The sequence below is a fragment of the Cyprinodon tularosa genome, unplaced genomic scaffold (assembly GCF_016077235.1).
Source record: "Cyprinodon tularosa strain WSP-4 unplaced genomic scaffold, ASM1607723v1 ctg831, whole genome shotgun sequence".
Taxonomy (NCBI): Eukaryota; Metazoa; Chordata; class Actinopteri; order Cyprinodontiformes; family Cyprinodontidae; genus Cyprinodon; species Cyprinodon tularosa.
The window spans coordinates 253,492-270,870 of record NW_024039598.1 but is presented as its reverse complement, the minus strand read 5'-3'; the positions used below and the strand labels follow the sequence as shown (position 1 = coordinate 270,870).

At 37.2% G+C, this 17,379-nt stretch overlaps 1 protein-coding gene and 1 long non-coding RNA gene across 2 annotated transcripts; both read right to left on the bottom strand.

The window, feature by feature from the left end:
• Positions 1-1,226: 1,226 nt before the first annotated feature.
• Positions 1,227-2,024, bottom strand: LOC119774810. The gene is made up of 3 exons (XR_005279584.1): positions 1,848-2,024; positions 1,486-1,638; positions 1,227-1,392 (listed from the first exon to the last, which is right to left on the bottom strand). It is a non-coding gene; the product is annotated as an uncharacterized LOC119774810 (long non-coding RNA).
• A 1,453-nt stretch (positions 2,025-3,477) lies between these two features.
• On the bottom strand, positions 3,478-15,381 carry LOC119774809. Its single transcript, XM_038272489.1, has 12 exons — positions 15,332-15,381; positions 15,035-15,181; positions 14,779-14,937; positions 14,591-14,620; positions 11,872-11,919; positions 11,479-11,625; positions 11,223-11,381; positions 6,008-6,037; positions 5,323-5,373; positions 3,894-4,046; positions 3,626-3,793; positions 3,478-3,535 (listed from the first exon to the last, which is right to left on the bottom strand). The coding sequence occupies exons 2-12, from the start codon at positions 15,066-15,068 to the stop codon at positions 3,498-3,500; spliced, it is 1,017 nt and encodes a 338-aa protein (XP_038128417.1). The 5' UTR covers positions 15,069-15,181; positions 15,332-15,381; the 3' UTR covers positions 3,478-3,497.
• Between the last annotated feature and the right edge of the window lie 1,998 nt (positions 15,382-17,379).

The window sequence follows — 17,379 nt, the reverse complement described above, 5'->3', positions numbered from 1 at the left end:
TTAAATGCAACAACTATCAGATTTCAGTTTGAATGCTCCAGGAAATAAAAAAAAAACATGTTGCCCAAAAGATGAATGTATGCAACACACAGCAGTGTACTCTTTATGAAGTAATGATAAATGTGAATGTCACTCGAGGTGTTCAATAAATCTCTGTTAAAAAAATTATAATGATGATGTGGTCTCCATGTTATTTTTAAACCTTGGAGCAATGGGAGCCAACAGCTTCTTGGCTCCAACATTAGCGAAAAAGAAAGACAAGAAAACAAAAGCACAGCTATTATCAATATCTGTGATGGTAATAGTGTAAAAACATCTCTGTAGATGTGAAGTTGGAGTCCTGGCAGTGACTTTATTTTATGTTAGGATAAAATCTGGCATGACCGTTCAGACTAAAAACTACAAAAAAATGTATCAGATTTAGCCCATACAGAAGCAGCCAAAAGCAGATTTTCTGGAAAAGATAAATATGGGAATAGGGCCTATCAGTCAACTATAATAAGTCTGATATTAGTTGCAATTTTTAAAATTATTGGATTTTGGTGCATTTGACTGCATTTTCAATGCAGTTCAAGGATAAAGTTTATCTCAGGCAGTTCTTGACAGGGATGAACATGGGCCAATAACCTTATAGAACCAGCAATTCAATTGAATTTAATTGTCATAAGATTCCATGTGATAATTGTGTTTGAACCTTTATTAGAAATTACTTTGGGACCAAAAAAGAAAACATGCAATGGACACAGAGATGGAGAGGAAGGTGAGGAAAGTGGAGGGGATAAGAATTATGGGAACGAGAGAACGAGAAAGAGAGAGAAACTAAGTAATTCCCAATAATCTCCCTTATAAGATATATAAGTGCTTCTTATAAGTCTACACTTATTAGAAACACTAAGGAAGAGAAAAGAGGCAAAGTAAAACACCAACCAGAACAAAAGAGGCTCTATCGCATGGAGACCCCTCAGATACATGTATACATACATCGGAAGAAAAACCAAGATTGACTATTATTCAGAGCTATAAATAAAGAACACATCAGTATAGTATTTATCATACCTTCACAACATATGTTGTAGCTCAAATAATTGTTTATCTTTTACATACCTGGAGTAGTTGTTGGGCATGTAGAGTTATCTGTGAAGAGCAAGAGATTAAATATTTTTGCCTTAAACCAGAATTGTGTGTGCTTAATCAATTAGCAAAGCAACAGAACAGAAAGCTTACTAGTTTCTGGTTGGCAAAACTCATCATTTGGAGGAAGTCCATTTATGCATGTACAGGTTGAACTGCTGGTGTTACTGCATGAGTTGCTGCTGTTGCACATGTCACATGGCAAAGCATAACCACCCTCACATTCACACTGCAGTTCATCATAGGAGTTTGGAATGCAGACTGATAAAGATATCAAAGAAGGAAAATCATCCATCTGTATTTTATATTATCTATTCTATTTATCCAGAAAACTGTGTGACCAGCTTCTCTTACCGGTAGTCAAGTTTACTTGTAAAACATTTATCCTTGAAAGAGATATAGGGTAGTTTATTGTTTGAAGAGCACTTCGGAATGACTCAGGGATATTTGATGGCACGATGGCAGCTGGGATGCTCAAAACAATGTCCACATCAAGGAACAATGGTTCTGCAGAAGCAAACAGATCTAGTTATTCTTTTTTCCCCAGGGAAGTGGAAAAGTATGAACTTGATTATTATTAGTAAATCCTGAAAGGCAAAAAACTTAAATTGAAACAAGATTTATTCTCAGAACTTTGTAGCCTGTTCTAGAAGCCATGTTACAATGCCACAAGGAATACAAAAAGGCCTGTGTTGAAAAGGTCTGTTTTGTCATACCAGAGGTTGTTGTGGATGTTGTTGTTGGCATGGGTGTTGTTGTAGTTGTTGTGGTTGCTGTGAATTAAAAAGGAATATGTCAAATTCTTCAAATCTTTTTTAGCTGTTTTGTTCAAAGATTTAAAATACAGTTAAATTCTGGGAAGCTGACTACCTGGAACTTCATACCATCCTCTGTTCTGCCTCTTTGGAAATAAAGAAATTCTTTACCAAATAATTGATACTATGGGTGTGTTTGCGAGCCTAACACCATAGCATTTATATATTTTTTTGTAGTATTCTTGAAATTAATTGGTAAATCTCTTTTTTGAGCCTTCTTAGGAGAGTTTTTTTTTTCTTCAACTTTGGCATTTATCTATGTGAACGTGGTAAATGTAGTGAAGTGCATTTGCTCTTGGAATTTGATGGCTAAGCAGGTCTCTGTATGTTTCTATTGATATTTATTTTACTTTTCCTTGGTAGGGACCTCCAAAATGCTACTAATAAACAGTGATGTTAAATTCGATTTTCTTTTCATGATTGATTACATGATTTTTGCATAATGTTTTCAGACAGCTAATTAAATGCAACAACTATCAGATTTCAGTTTGAATGCTCCAGGAAATAAAAAAAAAAACATGTTGCCCAAAAGATGAATGTATGCAACACACAGCAGTGTACTCTTTATGAAGTAATGATAAATGTGAATGTCACTCGAGGTGTTCAATAAATCTCTGTTAAAAAAATTATAATGATGATGTGGTCTCCATGTTATTTTTAAACCTTGGAGCAATGGGAGCCAACAACTTCTTGGGTCCACCATTAACGAAAAAGAAAGACAAGAAAACAAAAGCACAGCTATTATCAATATCTGTGATGGTAATGCTGTAAAAACATCTCTGTAGATGTGAAGTTGGAGTCCTGGCAGTGACTTTATTTTATGTTAGGATAAAATCTGGCATGACCGTTCAGACTAACAGCACTTTAAAAACTACCAAAAAATGTATCAGATTTAGCCCATACAGAAGCAGCCTAAAGCAGATTTTCTGGAAAAGGAAAATATGGGAATAGGGCCTATCAGTCAACTATAATAAGTCTGATATTACCGGTAGTTGCAATTTTTTTTTTTAATGATTGGATATTGGTGCATTTGACTGCATTTTCAATGCAGTTCAAGGATAAAGTTTATCTCAGGCAGTTCTTGACAGGGTTGGACATGGGCCAATAACCTTATAGGACCAGCAATTCAATTGAATTTAATTGTCATAAGATTCCATGTGATAATTGTGTTTGAACCTTTATTAGAAATTACTTTGGGACCAAAAATGAAAACATGCAATGGACACAGAGATGGAAAGGAAGGTGAGGAAAGTGGAGGGGATAAGAATTATGGGAACGAGAGAACGAGAAAGAGAGAGAAACTAAGTAATTCCCAATAATCTCCCTTATAAGATATATAAGTGCTTCTTATAAGTCTACACTTATTAGAAACACTAAGGAAGAGAAAAGAGGCAAAGTAAAACACCAACCAGAACAAAAGAGCGTCTATCGCATGGAGAGCACTCAGAATTAAAAAAGAAATATGTCAAATTCTTCAAAGTCTTTAAACATAAGTATAGTATTTATCATACCTTCACAACATAAGCTGTAGCTCAACTAATTGTTTATCTTTTACATACCTAGAGTAGGTGTTGGGCATATAGAGTTATCTGTGAAGAGCAAGAGATTAAACATTTTTGTCTTAGACCAGAATTGTGTGTGCTTAATCAATTAGCAAAGCAACAGAACAGAAAGCTTACTAGTTTCTGGTTGGCAAAACTCATCATTGGGAGGAAGTCCATTTATGCATGTACAGGTTGAACTGCTGGTGTTACTGCATGAGTTGTTGCTGTTGCACATGTCACATGGCAAAGCATAACCACCCTCACATTCACACTGCAGTTCATCATAGGAGTTTGGAATGCAGACTGATAAAGATATCAAAGAAGGAAAATCATCCACCTGTATTTTATATAATCATTTATTATATTTATACAGAGAAACATTTGTGTGACCAGCTTGTTTTACCTGTAGTCAAGTTTACTTGCAGAACATTTATCCGTGAAATGGGTATTGGGTAGTTTATTGTTTGGAGAGCACCTCGGAATGACTCAGAGATATTTAATGGCACAGTAGCAGCTGGGATGCTCAAGACAATGTCAACATCAAAGAATAATGGTTCTGCAGAGAGGAAGAGACGCAGTAATATTTTAATGATAATGTAGACAACTTGAAATATTGTCATAGTTTTAAGTTTCTTTGTTTCAATCATTAATTTGTTTCAAGCATGAATATGAAGAGAACCCTGTAGTAGTACAAGTTCTTCACTTCTTTCTCAAAATTTCTTAAGATGTAATGTTTGATCTTATCAGCAAAAGAAAACTATAAAGGCTTGCTTGAAGGCAAACTGTGGTTTAGCATGTTTGTACTTATTGGTTTATATATATATCACCTTTCAGTAGCAAGACAATTCAAAGTGCTGTAAATAATAAGAAATGTACATTACAAGATATGTAAAAATGAATACAATTGCTGATAGTGCAATTAAAGATAGACTACAAACTTTTAGGTCATACAGTAAAGGGCCACTCTAAACAACTATGTTTAATCTGATTTAAAGTGACTTAAAACTTTAGCACTTTTACAGTTTTTTTAAATGCTCGTTCCAAATTAGTGGAGCATTAGAAGGAAAAGCTGCTTCTAAATGTTTGGTGCTGGTCCTGAGTGTGCAGAGTAGGCCCTCTGAAAGATCTGGGCACTGATAATTAGTCTGTAATATATTTTGTTGCTAAACCATTTGGTGATTTATAGACTAACAGAAGTATTTGAAAGTCTTTTCTCTGAGATACAGAGAGCAGTTGGAAGGTCTTTAGAACTAAGCTGATGTTCTCCACTTTCTTAGTGAGGACACAGGCAGCAGCTTTCTTGGATCAGCTGCAGCTGTGTTATTGACTTTGTAGGCAGACTTGTGAAGACACTCAGTTGCAGTCACCAATTCCACTAAAGATGATGACATGAATTAGTTTTTTAAGGACCTACTTAGAAATTGGTTCTTTAATCCTGGAAATGTTTTTTAGGTCATTGAAAGCTGACCTTGTTACTTACCTTTATGAGACACACTATTGCCTATTGTTACATCTTTAATTTGATGTGATTATTGTTTAAGTTGCAACCTCATCAACTGTAAATAGAATTAGGGTTAGGACCTTTGTTATTAAAGACCAGGTATACCCAGCAGCTTTACAGTTTGGGAGCCTTCTGCAAAATCACTGCAGATATTGGTACTGGGTCTGCTAAATGTGCATTCCCCAAAGAAGTGGAAGGAAACACCTGTTTATTATTAGCACTTAAATTACTATAATATTTAATCTCAGAGCTTTGGAGCGTGTTCTAGAATTAATAATGCATTGCTCTTAGAAACAAAAGGCCTGTTTTGAAAAGGTTTATTGTGTCATACCATAGGTTGTTGGAGGTGTCGTCGTTGGCATAGGTGTTGTTGTTGTAGTTACTGTAAATAAAACATAAATATGCACAATTTATTCTAATCCTTTCAGTTGTTTTGTTTAAAGATAATGAAAAACATACATTCTGGAAAAAAGAAAACTTCATACTATCCTCTGTCCTGCCCCTTTGGAAATAAACAGAACTTTATCCAAATAAGTGTTACTATGGGTTTGCTTGCTAGCCTAACAACTTAGCATTTATATTTTTATGAGATTCTTTAATAAATTAAGAAAAGCCATGAGTTTCCCTAATGGATTGGCAAATCTCTTTTTTGAGACTTCTAAGGGGAGTTTTTGTTAGCTTCAACCTTTGACTATGTAAATCTGCAAAGTATAATGAAGTAAATTTGCTCTGGAATTTTATTTCCAACCAGTGGTTGTTGTTTTTGGTTAGTAGCTCCATAGTTTTTTTTTTACCTTCCTCTAATCTTAAGGTGTTGATTAATACTTTTTTAATGCCCTCTATATGAAGACATCTCTTAAAAGCAAAACATCAAACCCTCCATTCTCAGAAGTCCTGATTTTCATCCATTGGTTTTGAAGGAAATTCTGAAAGACTCAGCTTGTTCAAGCTGTACTAAATAGTAATAAAGTAGAACATATATTTTAGCTCAAGCCAAATCTACATCCTTTACATACCTGGAGTAGGTGTTGGGCAAATGGAATAATCTGTAAAGCAATGAGAGGGGATTATTTGAAAAAGTAAAGCCATAGTCATTGTGATATAATAAAGACTACACTGTATTTTAACCAAGCTAGATCAGCTTTTAACAGAATATGTGATTATAACACGGTACAGTGTACTAATTCCCTTGGATAAGAAAATGTTATAGTAAAACCAACCCAGTCTCATGGGAAAATGTACCCCCACTACGTTGGTCCACACTGCAAAACGTAGTGGAGGTACATTAATGGCCATTTTTTTGTGGTACTGTTACGTTTCTTCTGCCTATACGCTTTCTATTGTTTTACGTCCTAGTCACGTGACTTTCAAGATTCCAGCTGGGAGAAGAAAAAAAATAAATATATGGCCGACATTCGCTCATTTTTTTGTGGAAAGATTAATGACTTGAGTTTGTTTTTGCATTAAAATGAGTTTTGATTACATTTCTAGTGAGAAATGTATAGTTTGTTACCAGAATATTTACTCAGGGAATGTACATATTCACTTGCTTGTTCGTTTCTTGCAAAGATTTTTCAAGATAATGTGAAACTGTAACATTTTGGTATAAACATGGCTGAGATTTCTCTAACTTTTAGTGGGAAAATCAATAATTTCAATCAGTTTCTGCATTTAAATGGGTTTTGATTACATTTATAGCGAGAAGTGTAGGGTTTATTTACATAATATTTCCTTAGTGAACATACATAATCACCCGCTTGCTAGTTTTTGCTACGTTTTTCGGATCTTGTCAGGATTATGTGAAATTGCAACGTTTAGGCTGCTACACATCTCCTAGCATTTAGCTGCCGCCCCGATTCAACATTGAATTCTTTGTGATTTAACTCCATCTGACGGATCAAACCCTCGCCACTGCGTGCGTTGCATCTGAGGTTGATTTTCAGATCAATGCATTACGTCGTGGCATACGGGAGAAACTAATTAAACTAGTTAAAAAAAGGATCATGGGTTAAGATCGGATGTGTTTTATTTGGAAATCTACCGGATCCTTTGTGCATTTCACTTCCTGTTTGGTGCGATCTCATTGATGGGTTTTGACCAGATTTTGACCAAAGAGGAACAAAAAATAAATAAAAAACAATTTAAATACACAACCAGCATATCTGGAATCAATGACAGAGAGCAAACATAATCACCCGCTTGCTAGTTTTTGTTACGGTTTTTCGGATCTCGTCAGGATTATGTGAAATTGCAACGTTTTGGCTGCTACCCATCGCCTAGCATTTAGCTGCCGCCCCGATTCAACATTGAATTCTTTGTGATTTAACTCCATCTGACGGATCAAACCCTCGCCACTGCGGCGTTGCGTCTGAGGTTGATTTTCAGATCAATGCATTACGTCGTGGCATACGGGAGAAACTAATTAAACTAGTTAAAAAAAGGATCATGGGTTAAGATCGGATGTGTTTTATTTGGAAATCTACCGGATCCTTTGTGCATTTCACTTCCTGTTTGGTGCGATCTCATTGATGGGTTTTGACCAGATTTTGACCAAAGAGGAACTAAAAAAAAACAAAAAACAATTTGAATACACAACCAGCATATCTGGAATCAGTGACAGAGAGCGACTGGGACCAAAAGTTTATTAATCTCTCCCCACTGATTTCCATTCAAAATGTTTTCGATCCCACCGGGCTCTAGGGAAGGGGCGGGCATACCGCCACCTACTGTTCATGAGTGTGTAGCAACATTGTTTTACGTCTATTAAATTCTATTTTTTAATTTTGTATTCTGAAGATAAATAAATAATGCTTTCCTTAATCTATAAATATCTTTTATATTTCCTTTATTTCCCAATAATCCTTTAAGACTCCATTCTTGGCCTGTCCTCTTTTCAATTTCTTCCTTTCAGGTTCATATGTTTTGCAGTTCATCAATACATCTGCATTTTCTATCTCTCCACATCCTTCACATTTATCATTATTTTTCCTCCCTATTAAGTATAAATTGTCATTTAAATAAGTATGACCTACTCTTAATCTGATCATTATTATTTCTTCCCTTCGGTTTCTCTCATTAATATTTCTATTTAATACTGACTTTTGTACTTTATATAACCTTCTTCCTTTTTATCTTCATTCCACCTTTTTTTTTTGCCATTTTTCAATGTCTTTCCTCTTAATAAATGATTTTCCTTTCCCTTTCCCTAAAGGAATTGTAATTGTTATTGCCTCCTCTAATTGCTAATTTGTCTACTACTACTACATTTTCCCACTTTGACCTTTTAAGGTTAGCATATTGACCAAAAGCTGACACCAAAAATAAAGCAATCGATTATTTACAACAATATGCTACATTTAATGAAGACTAATACAGATTTTACTCTCTTATAAGAATTAGTTTCAGGTTTTATAGGGGAGAGTTTGTATCGGCAGTCATCTGGGAATCTTTTATGTATTTACTGGTAAAGAACAACCTCTCAACCCATTTAATGTAAATGTTGCGTCGAACCAGAAAGTTATTTGATGAGCATAGATGCATAAATATGTGCATAGCTTTAACAAGGGCCTCGTGAAGGTCTGTTCTGTTATTCTCTTTTGGAGAATATAGACATTGTGGGCATTCATTTCCCTGATAAGCTGGTGAAGATTCTTAGACATCCAGGTCATAATCATTCCAAAAAAAAAAAAAAAAAAAAAAAAAAAAAAACTTTGGACTTTGTTTTTCAAGTTTGAAGACTTCCCATTCAGGACGTTTTTCAATTCAAAATTACAGTAGCCCAACAAATCCTTGTTTTGGCTAAGAAAATATGCAAATTGAACCTGATGCCTGATCCCAATAGCTTGACTCTGAACCGAATTTGATCCCTATTACTTTTTGGCCACATGCACATTATTGTGCTGCCTGGTCAACCCTAAGAAAACTGAACTGACACCCAATGCATGGAGGGTAACCCAAAAAGGGCCATTGTTAGAGAAACTGGGTGCCTACAAAGTGCTGTTTTCAAGCTAATTAATGGAAAGTTAGCTGGAATGAAAAGTAGACAAATAACAATTACAATTCCTTTAGGGAAAGGGGAAAGAAAATCATTTATTAAGAGGAAAGAAATTGAAAAATGGCACAAAAAAAAAGATGGAATGAAGATAAAAAGGAAGAAGGTTATATAAAGTACAAAAGTCAGTATTAAATAGAAATATTAATGAGAGAAACCGAAGGGAAGAAATAATAATGATCAGATTAAGAGTAGGTCATACTTATTTAAATGACAATTTATACTTAATAGGGAGGAAAAATAATGATAAATGTGAAGGATATGGAGAGATAGAAAATGCAGATGTATTGATGAACTGCAAAACATATGAACCTGAAAGGAAGAAATTGAAAAGAGGACAGGCCAAGAATGGAGTCTTAAAGGATTATTGGGAAATAAAGGAAATATAAAAGATATTTATAGATTAAGGAAAGCATTATTTATTTATCTTCAGAATACAAAATTTAAAAATAGAATTTAATAGATGTAAAACAATGTTGCTACACACTCAGTAACAGTAGGTGGCGGTATGCCCGCCCCTTCCCTAGAGGCCGGTGGGATCGAAAACATTTTGAATGGAAATCAGTGGGGAGAGATTAATAAACTTTTGGTCCCAGTCGCTCTCTGTCACTGATTCCAGATATGCTGGTTGTGTATTCAAATTGTTTTTTGTTTTTTTTTTAGTTCCTCTTTGGTCAAAATCTGGTCAAAACCCATCAATGAGATCGCACCAAACAGGAAGTGAAATGCACAAAGGATCCGGTAGATTTCCAAATAAAACACATCCGATCTTAACCCATGATCCTTTTTTTAACTAGTTTAATTAGTTTCTCCCGTATGCCACGACGTAATGCATTGATCTGAAAATCAACCTCAGACGCAACGCACGCAGTGGCGAGGGTTTGATCCGTCAGATGGAGTTAAATCACAAAGAATTCAATGTTGAATCGGGGCGGCAGCTAAATGCTAGGCGATGGGTAGCAGCCAAAACGTTGCAATTTCACATAATCCTGACGAGATCCGAAAAACCGTAGCAAAAACTAGCAAGCGGGTGATTATGTATGCTCTCTGTCATTGATTCCAGATATGCTGGTTGTGTATTTAAATTATTATTATTTTTTTTTTTTTAGTTCCTCTTTGGTCAAAATCTGGTCAAAACCCATCAATGAGATCGCACCAAACAGGAAGTGAAATGCACAAAGGATCCGGTAGATTTCCAAATAAAACACATCCGATCTTAACCCATGATCCTTTTTTTAACTAATTTAATTAGTTTCTCCCGTATACCACGACGTAATGCATTGATCTGAAAACCAACCTCAGACGCAACGCCGCAGTGGCGAGGGTTTGATCCGTCAGATGGAGTTAAATCACAGGAGATGTGTAGCAGCCTAAACGTTGCAATTTCACATAATCCTGACGAGATCCGAAAAACGTAGCAAAAACTAACAAGCGGGTGATTATGTATGTTCACTAAGTAAATATTATGTAAATAAACCCTACACTTCTCGCTATAAATGTAATCAAAAACCCATTTAAATGCAGAAACTGATTGAAATTATTGATTTTCCCACTAAAAGTTAGAGAAATCTCAGCCATGTTTATACCAAAATGTTACAGTTTCACATTATCTTGAAAAATCTTTGCAAGAAACGAACAAGCAAGTGAATATGTACATTCCCCGAGTAAATATTCTGGTAACAAACTATACATTTCTCACTAGAAATGTAATCAAAACTCATTTTAATGCAAAAACAAACTCAAGTCATTAATCTTTCCACAAAAAATGAGCGAATGTCGGCCATCTATATATATATTTTTTTCTTCTCCCACCTGGAATCTTGAAAGTCACGTGACTAGGACGTAAAACAATAGAAAGCGTATAAGTAGAAGAAACGTAACAGTACCACAAAAAAATGGCCATTAATGTACCTCCACTACGTTTTGCAGTGTGGACCAACGTAGTGGGGGTACATTTTCCCATGAGACTGGGTTGAGTAAAACTAGCAATCAGTTTAGTCTCACTTATGAGTGGCTGACAGAAGTCATGTTAGGCTGTTCTCCAATTATGTGATTTATTTTAGACAGATATCACATTACACAACAAACAATATTAATTTTTGGACAGCATGACAACTCCTCCTCCTTTGGGACTAAAAAGACCCAACCTTGTATGAGCAGCAGCAAAGCAGAATACTCACTTGTGATTGGCTGACAGAAGTCATTGATGGAAGGAAGTCCATATATGCATGTACAGATTTGACTGCTGCATGAAGTGTTGATGTTGCACATCTCACACGGCCAAGCAAAGCCACTCTCACATTGACACTGTAGTCCATGGCTGGAGTTTGGATAACAGACTGTTGAGAAGTTCAAAAGATGAAAACCATAGATCACTTTATTTTCAAGCAAAATTTTAATGAGATAAGCAAGCCTTAAAGAAGCAGATACTCCTACCTGTGGTCAAGTTCAACTCTATAATCTGTAACATGTTTGAGAATGGTTCCAGGAAGGTTTCATTGCTCAGATGCTCCCTAAACAATCCCAATAGATTTGATGTGTAGCTTGAGAGGGGGATGCGTAATTCCAAAACCAAATCTATTTCTGTTGAGGTAAACAAATAAAATTCCAAAATAATTAAGACTACCAAAAGATTACATCTGAGGAGCAAAGTTTTTTTTTTTTTTTACCAAAATATTTTTTTATTTACCACATCCATAATGTAGTTTTGCATGACAAAATTTGGATAAAAAAATACAGTTTGTGTTGCAACTTGGAATTTGTTTGCAGTCTTTATTAAACTCTTTGCATCTTTATTGATTTGCTTATAAAATATGCGTTGTATCATACCGTAGATTTGTGGAGGAGATGTTGGGGTTGGGATGGTTGTTGTTATATCTGAAAATAATGAAACAAAGATTATGTAGCATAACTTAATGATCCCTGTGTACCCTGACTGTACTGAGGTCAGTTCAGTTTATGTATATAGTGCCAATTCAGGACACATCATCTCAATGCATTTTACAGAGACAATTCAATAAAATAATGCAGACAGCTTGGTTAAAGGTACACTATGCAACCGGTGTTGATTTTCCAGCGAGGCTTCCCCCAGAGGGCGAAAGTAAAAGTGCACTGTCGTAAATATGCACAGCTGTTCTCCTGGTTTCTCCGTCAAGCCAGGCGCGGTTGTTTTGAGCTTAGCAGACAGGCGAACGCAACGAATGACTAAGCATCTGACGCGCGTGACGCGCCACAAACGCGCTGCTGCTCGAGATGGAAAAATTGAATTTTTGCTGCTAGACGCGCCGCGTCAACCAATCAGAGAAGCTGATCTGGAAGCTGGCAGGGAGAGAGACACAGCGCTGATGATCAGAGCGCTATGATCACTCCTCTAAACAGTTTATTGACGCCTAAATTAACTTAAAATGCAGAAATCTGCCGGCAGAATATGTTTGCTTTTATTATCCTGCTGCCTGCAGTTTGTATTATTTAGATGAAAAACACCTACCAGCTGCCGCGGTGAACCGCGAGGAGGCGACCCGGCCAGAGGCTGCTGATGAAGGGATTCCTACTGTCGGCGCACCGCTGGTATGTGGGGGTCTGAGCGGCTCCGACAGAAAAAATATTGAAGGCAGGATAATAATCTGAATGAACTGACTGCACTGATTACGTTTTCAGGTGTATTTTCTCACTTAAAAACATATTAAAACTACTTTATTCCCACTGATCACAGCAAATATAGCTGCAAGGCAGAGAAAGGATAGTGAAGCTCCGCCCAACGCCGTCAGACACACTTTTGCACCGCACAGCCAGAGCAGCAAAGCTGCTTCAGCCGCGCGTCAGAACTAACTGGTACAAGCAGTAAAAATGAAGCAGCAGACGCGATTTTACTGCTTTTGCTGCGTCCGGTGTGAACGCAGCACTGCACAAAGATCGCCATTGTGCTAGCAACGAGCATGCTTTTAACTGGGGGGTGTAGCAGTTCTCGCCGTAAAGCAAGACCAACTCTCGCGAGACTTCTGAGCCTGTGGGTGCAGGTCGGTGCTCCTGCAATTGGAAGTGCGATATTTCCCCCACAGACCACCAGGGCGGCCGAGAATACCTTTGTTCAACCCGTAATGACTCATTTAATTCCGTAAAAATTCAAAAAATATCCACTGGACTTGGTTTTCAAGATTTGAAGACGTTTCGCCACCTCTCCAGGAAGCTTTCTCAATTCAAATGTCTGGATCCGCAGTGAGTTTGAGTCTTATATGGACAAGGCCTTGTATCGCTTGGAAACATGCAAATGGTAACAGATGAAAGGGTCGTTTAGTTCCATCGTTAGCCTGTAATATCTGAACCTGTCTATGATTCTAGGGGGCGGTCGTTAAAGGGGGGATTGCCATTAAAGGGGGGATTGTCTCCTGTAATACCTGAAACCTGTCTATGATTGTTAAGGGTCGGTCGTTAAGGAGGTATTGTTCACCGGCTGGAGCGGGTAGGTCCCTCGTTCCTCTGTGATGGGGTGGGGGGTTTGGTGATATCTGGAAGGGATCATGTCTATGATTGAATTGTATGTTTTTGGAAGCTGGAATGTGAGTGCACCACCTCTGTTTAAAGTTGGTTTTTCTCTCTTAACATAGATAGCTTCCTTCACGCGCCTCTCAAACCACCTATTTTCTTTATCCAGAATATGGACATTCTGGTCCTCAAAAGAATGTCCTTTGTCCACAAGGTGTAGGTGTACTGCAGAGTCTTGTCCAGAGGCGGCCGCTCTTCTGTGTTGGGTCATTTAATCATCCAAAACGTTATGGAACACATTAATTAACTGAAAAATGTTGCATAGTGTGCCTTTAAGTGTTTTCTGAGTAAGGAACCCCATATGATTTCAACCAGTCAATGACCTTGCAGAATTCTCTCTTTCTGGATGAGCCTGTCAAAACAGTGGACAGTCACCTCCATGGTGTCATTGACTTAGCAGGATTCCCTTATGCAGAGTATACATGCAGTGACAGTGGAGAGGAAAAACTCCCTTTAACACGAAAAAACCTACAGAAGAACATGGTTCAGTTTGAAAGTATTGTGCCTTAACTAGCTCTGAGTTTGAGCAGATGGAGCAGACATATAAAAGGAACACACAGTAGAATCATTCATAAATACAGAAGAGAAAGTGATGGTAGAATAGCTCCATATGTGGTATTGTAAGGAAAAGCTGGTAAAGGGTCAGGGTAAAAAAAATAAATAAAAAATATATATTTATATATGTATAAAAAATATATATATATATATATATATATATATATGCTCATCGCTGATGATGACAATCAGAATTACTGAGAATTAGAATTATTGTATTAATCCCTTGCAGGAAATTAAATTAATCCGTTGCAGGAAATTCTTTTCTTTCAGTGCAAAGGTTTAAAGAAGAGAGAAAAATAACATTGTAAATCTAATAGTGCAAAATAAAATGTAGTATAATAAGACAGAGTGAAATAATAAAATAGTTACATGAAAACCAACACAGTAAAATGACACCCTTCTGATTGTTAAAGCTAAAATACAACAAATATTTCCTTGTTTAGCATACCTGGAGGAACTGTTGGACATGTAGAGTTAACTGTGGGGAAAGAAATTAGATTACTTGATTTATTTTACACAGATATCACAATACACAACAAAAAAGTTAATTCTTGGACAGCATGACAACTGCTACTCTTTGGGTTTAAAAAGACCCAACCTTATGTGAGCAGCAACAAAGCAGGACACTGTACTCACTTGTGATTGGCTGACAGAAGTCATTGTTGGAAGGAAGTCCATATATGCATGTACAGATTTGACTGCTGCATGAAGTGTTGATGTTGCACATCTCACATGGCCACGCAAAGCCACTCTCACATTGACACTGTAGTCCATGGCTGGAGTTTGGATAACAGACTAATGGATATTTAAAAAGATGAAAGCCATAAATCACTTTATTCTCAAGCTCAAATTCAACAAGGCAGACAAGCCTTAAAGAAGCAGACACTCCTACCTGTGGTCAAGTTCAACTCTATAATCTGTAACATGTTTGAGAATGGTTCCAGGAAGGTTTCATTGCTCAGATGCTCCCTAAACACATCCAATAGATTTGATGTGTAGCTTGAGAGGGGGATGCGTAATTCCAAAACCAAATCTATTTCTGTTGAAGTTAACAAATAAAAATTCCAAAACAATTGAGATTACCAACAGCACTGCATTTGTATTGACTACATTCTAAACATCTTTTGCCTTTTTTTTGCCTTGGCACTCTGTGCTTACTTAGCTCCTTTTAGAATGAGTTAGATCATACCATAGGTTCGTGGAGGAGATGTTGTGGTTGGGATGGTTGTTGTTATAACTGAAAAAAAAAGATAATGTAAAAAAACTTGGGGGATAAAATGATATGTGAGTATATTGAGTTCAATTCATTTGTTTAAGGTACTACAGAGACAATTTATTTAAATCATATAGACAGATTGTTTGAAAATTTTCTAATTAAGGGAACCCAGCTAATTGCATCAGGTCATTGATTTTGCAGCAATCCCTCTTACTAAATGATCATGCAGCAAAAGTGGCGAGCAGAAAACTTCCTTTCAACAGAAGGAAACCTCTATAAGAACCAGCCTGTCTTTTGAATTGCCTTTTGCCAAGACCAACTAGGAATTTGAGCCGACGGAGCAGACACACACAAAGGAAACATATATAGAAGCACTGATCGATAACAACTTCCCATGTTAGCAGAGACATTGGTTGACTATCTCCAAATGTGGCTTTGTTAAGAAAAGAAGCAAATTAACTCTGAGCCTGTTATCACGTCAGGATAAATGAGAGCACATGCAGTTTGTTGCAGTAAGGCTAAAAGAATAGCTATGAGCAGGAGAAAGGCATTACTTCATGAAATGTTACCTATTACCCAAACAAATTCAGATTGTTTCCTGAAAACAAACTATGTGAAACCTCACTAAAAGGAGGGCTCTTAAATTATCACTTTAATAAGTGAGTAACATGAAGGAACCATGCTGCACTGACAGTTTTAAATTTGTGAACTTTGATTAGTTCAGATGTGTTTTGGACTTAGGCTCATCAGTGATGATTCAGGCATTTGGCTTAGTAAAACAAAACATGCTACAAGCAAAATCTCTAATTTAGCATACCGCGTTACTAACGCCGTTACCTTGTTTTAGTAACGAGTAATCTAACTAATTACTTTGACTGTAACTATAACGCAGTTACCATTGCAGACACCCCGTTACTGCACGTTACTCAGGTCGCACAATGAACCTTTTTTCATGATAGGACTCGTGCGCAGCTGCGTGAAGCTGACACCCCACCCACGTCAAAAAACTCTGCAAATAGACTGAATGGTTAGTGCAACGTTGCAGATTTGTGCAGAAAAAATATTGTTTGTGCTACTTTTGTTTAAGAGATATTAAAGATTATTTTTTAGGTCATCCAGAGGTGCGCGCCTTGTCATGAGAGAGGGGAGGATGAGAATGGCTGATGTATAGTGAGATTCCGTCTGTCAGTTGAATAGGTGGGTGTTTCTGCTGGCGGGTGTTAACGTACAGCACACACAGAGAGATGGAGAGTGAGGAAGACTCCAGCAGCAAAACAGCGTTTTCCACATGGAAATACCGGTGTTACGTCGAGCTGCGTTTCCCCACCACATAACGGTTTCCTCTGCATCTCCGCACAGCGCAGGCGGCAAGAGTCACCGCGCAAGCGACAGGAAACGCGCATGCTCGCTAAAGGCGCGCAACAGTCGCCCTGTGCTCGCGCCACAGGAGAACTATGGAGAGCGTGAACGATCAAATGATAGCCTATATGGAGAAAGGGAGAAATCTGGATGGATGGATGGATGGATGGATGGATGGATGGATGGATGGATGATGGATGGATGGATGGATGGATGGATGGATGGATGGATGGATGGATGGATGGATGGATGGATGGATGGATGGATGGATGGATGGATGGATGGATACTCTGCCTTTTCAACCTACTGTATTTTTTATTTTAAACATTATTTGATGGCCTTTGTGGCAGGGATGGAGATCCATATTTTATGTCACACGCAGAGTATACATCTAGATAGATAGATAGATAGATAGATGTTGCAGTATCTATAACAACCCAAACACACAGGATTTCAGAATTAGACATCCCCAGTTATTAATTTCACCAGATCTGAATGCCCTGTTAAAAAACTTCACATGGCGTTCCCCCCTGATGTCATTTACATTGAGTTGCAATAAATGCAAAACTCTCTGTAGGTTCTTGTCTTTGTCATCTACTCTATTCAGCTGGCTTTGGAAACACACCGCGAGAAAGTGGGGGCTGGGTGGTGAGGGTACGGGG

Bases quoted from the DNA above. Each gene is read 5' to 3' on its own strand.
- LOC119774809 (XM_038272489.1), bottom strand. From the start codon at position 15,068: ATGTTACAGATTATAGAGTTGAACTTGACCACAG. The intron at 14,621-14,778 runs GTGAGTACAGTG...CTTTCCCCACAG, and splicing joins CTTCTGTCAGCCAATCACAA to TTAACTCTACATGTCCAACA. The intron at 5,374-6,007 runs GTATGTAAAGGA...TTTTATTTACAG, and splicing joins TTGCCCAACACCTACTCCAG to TAACTACAACAACAACACCT.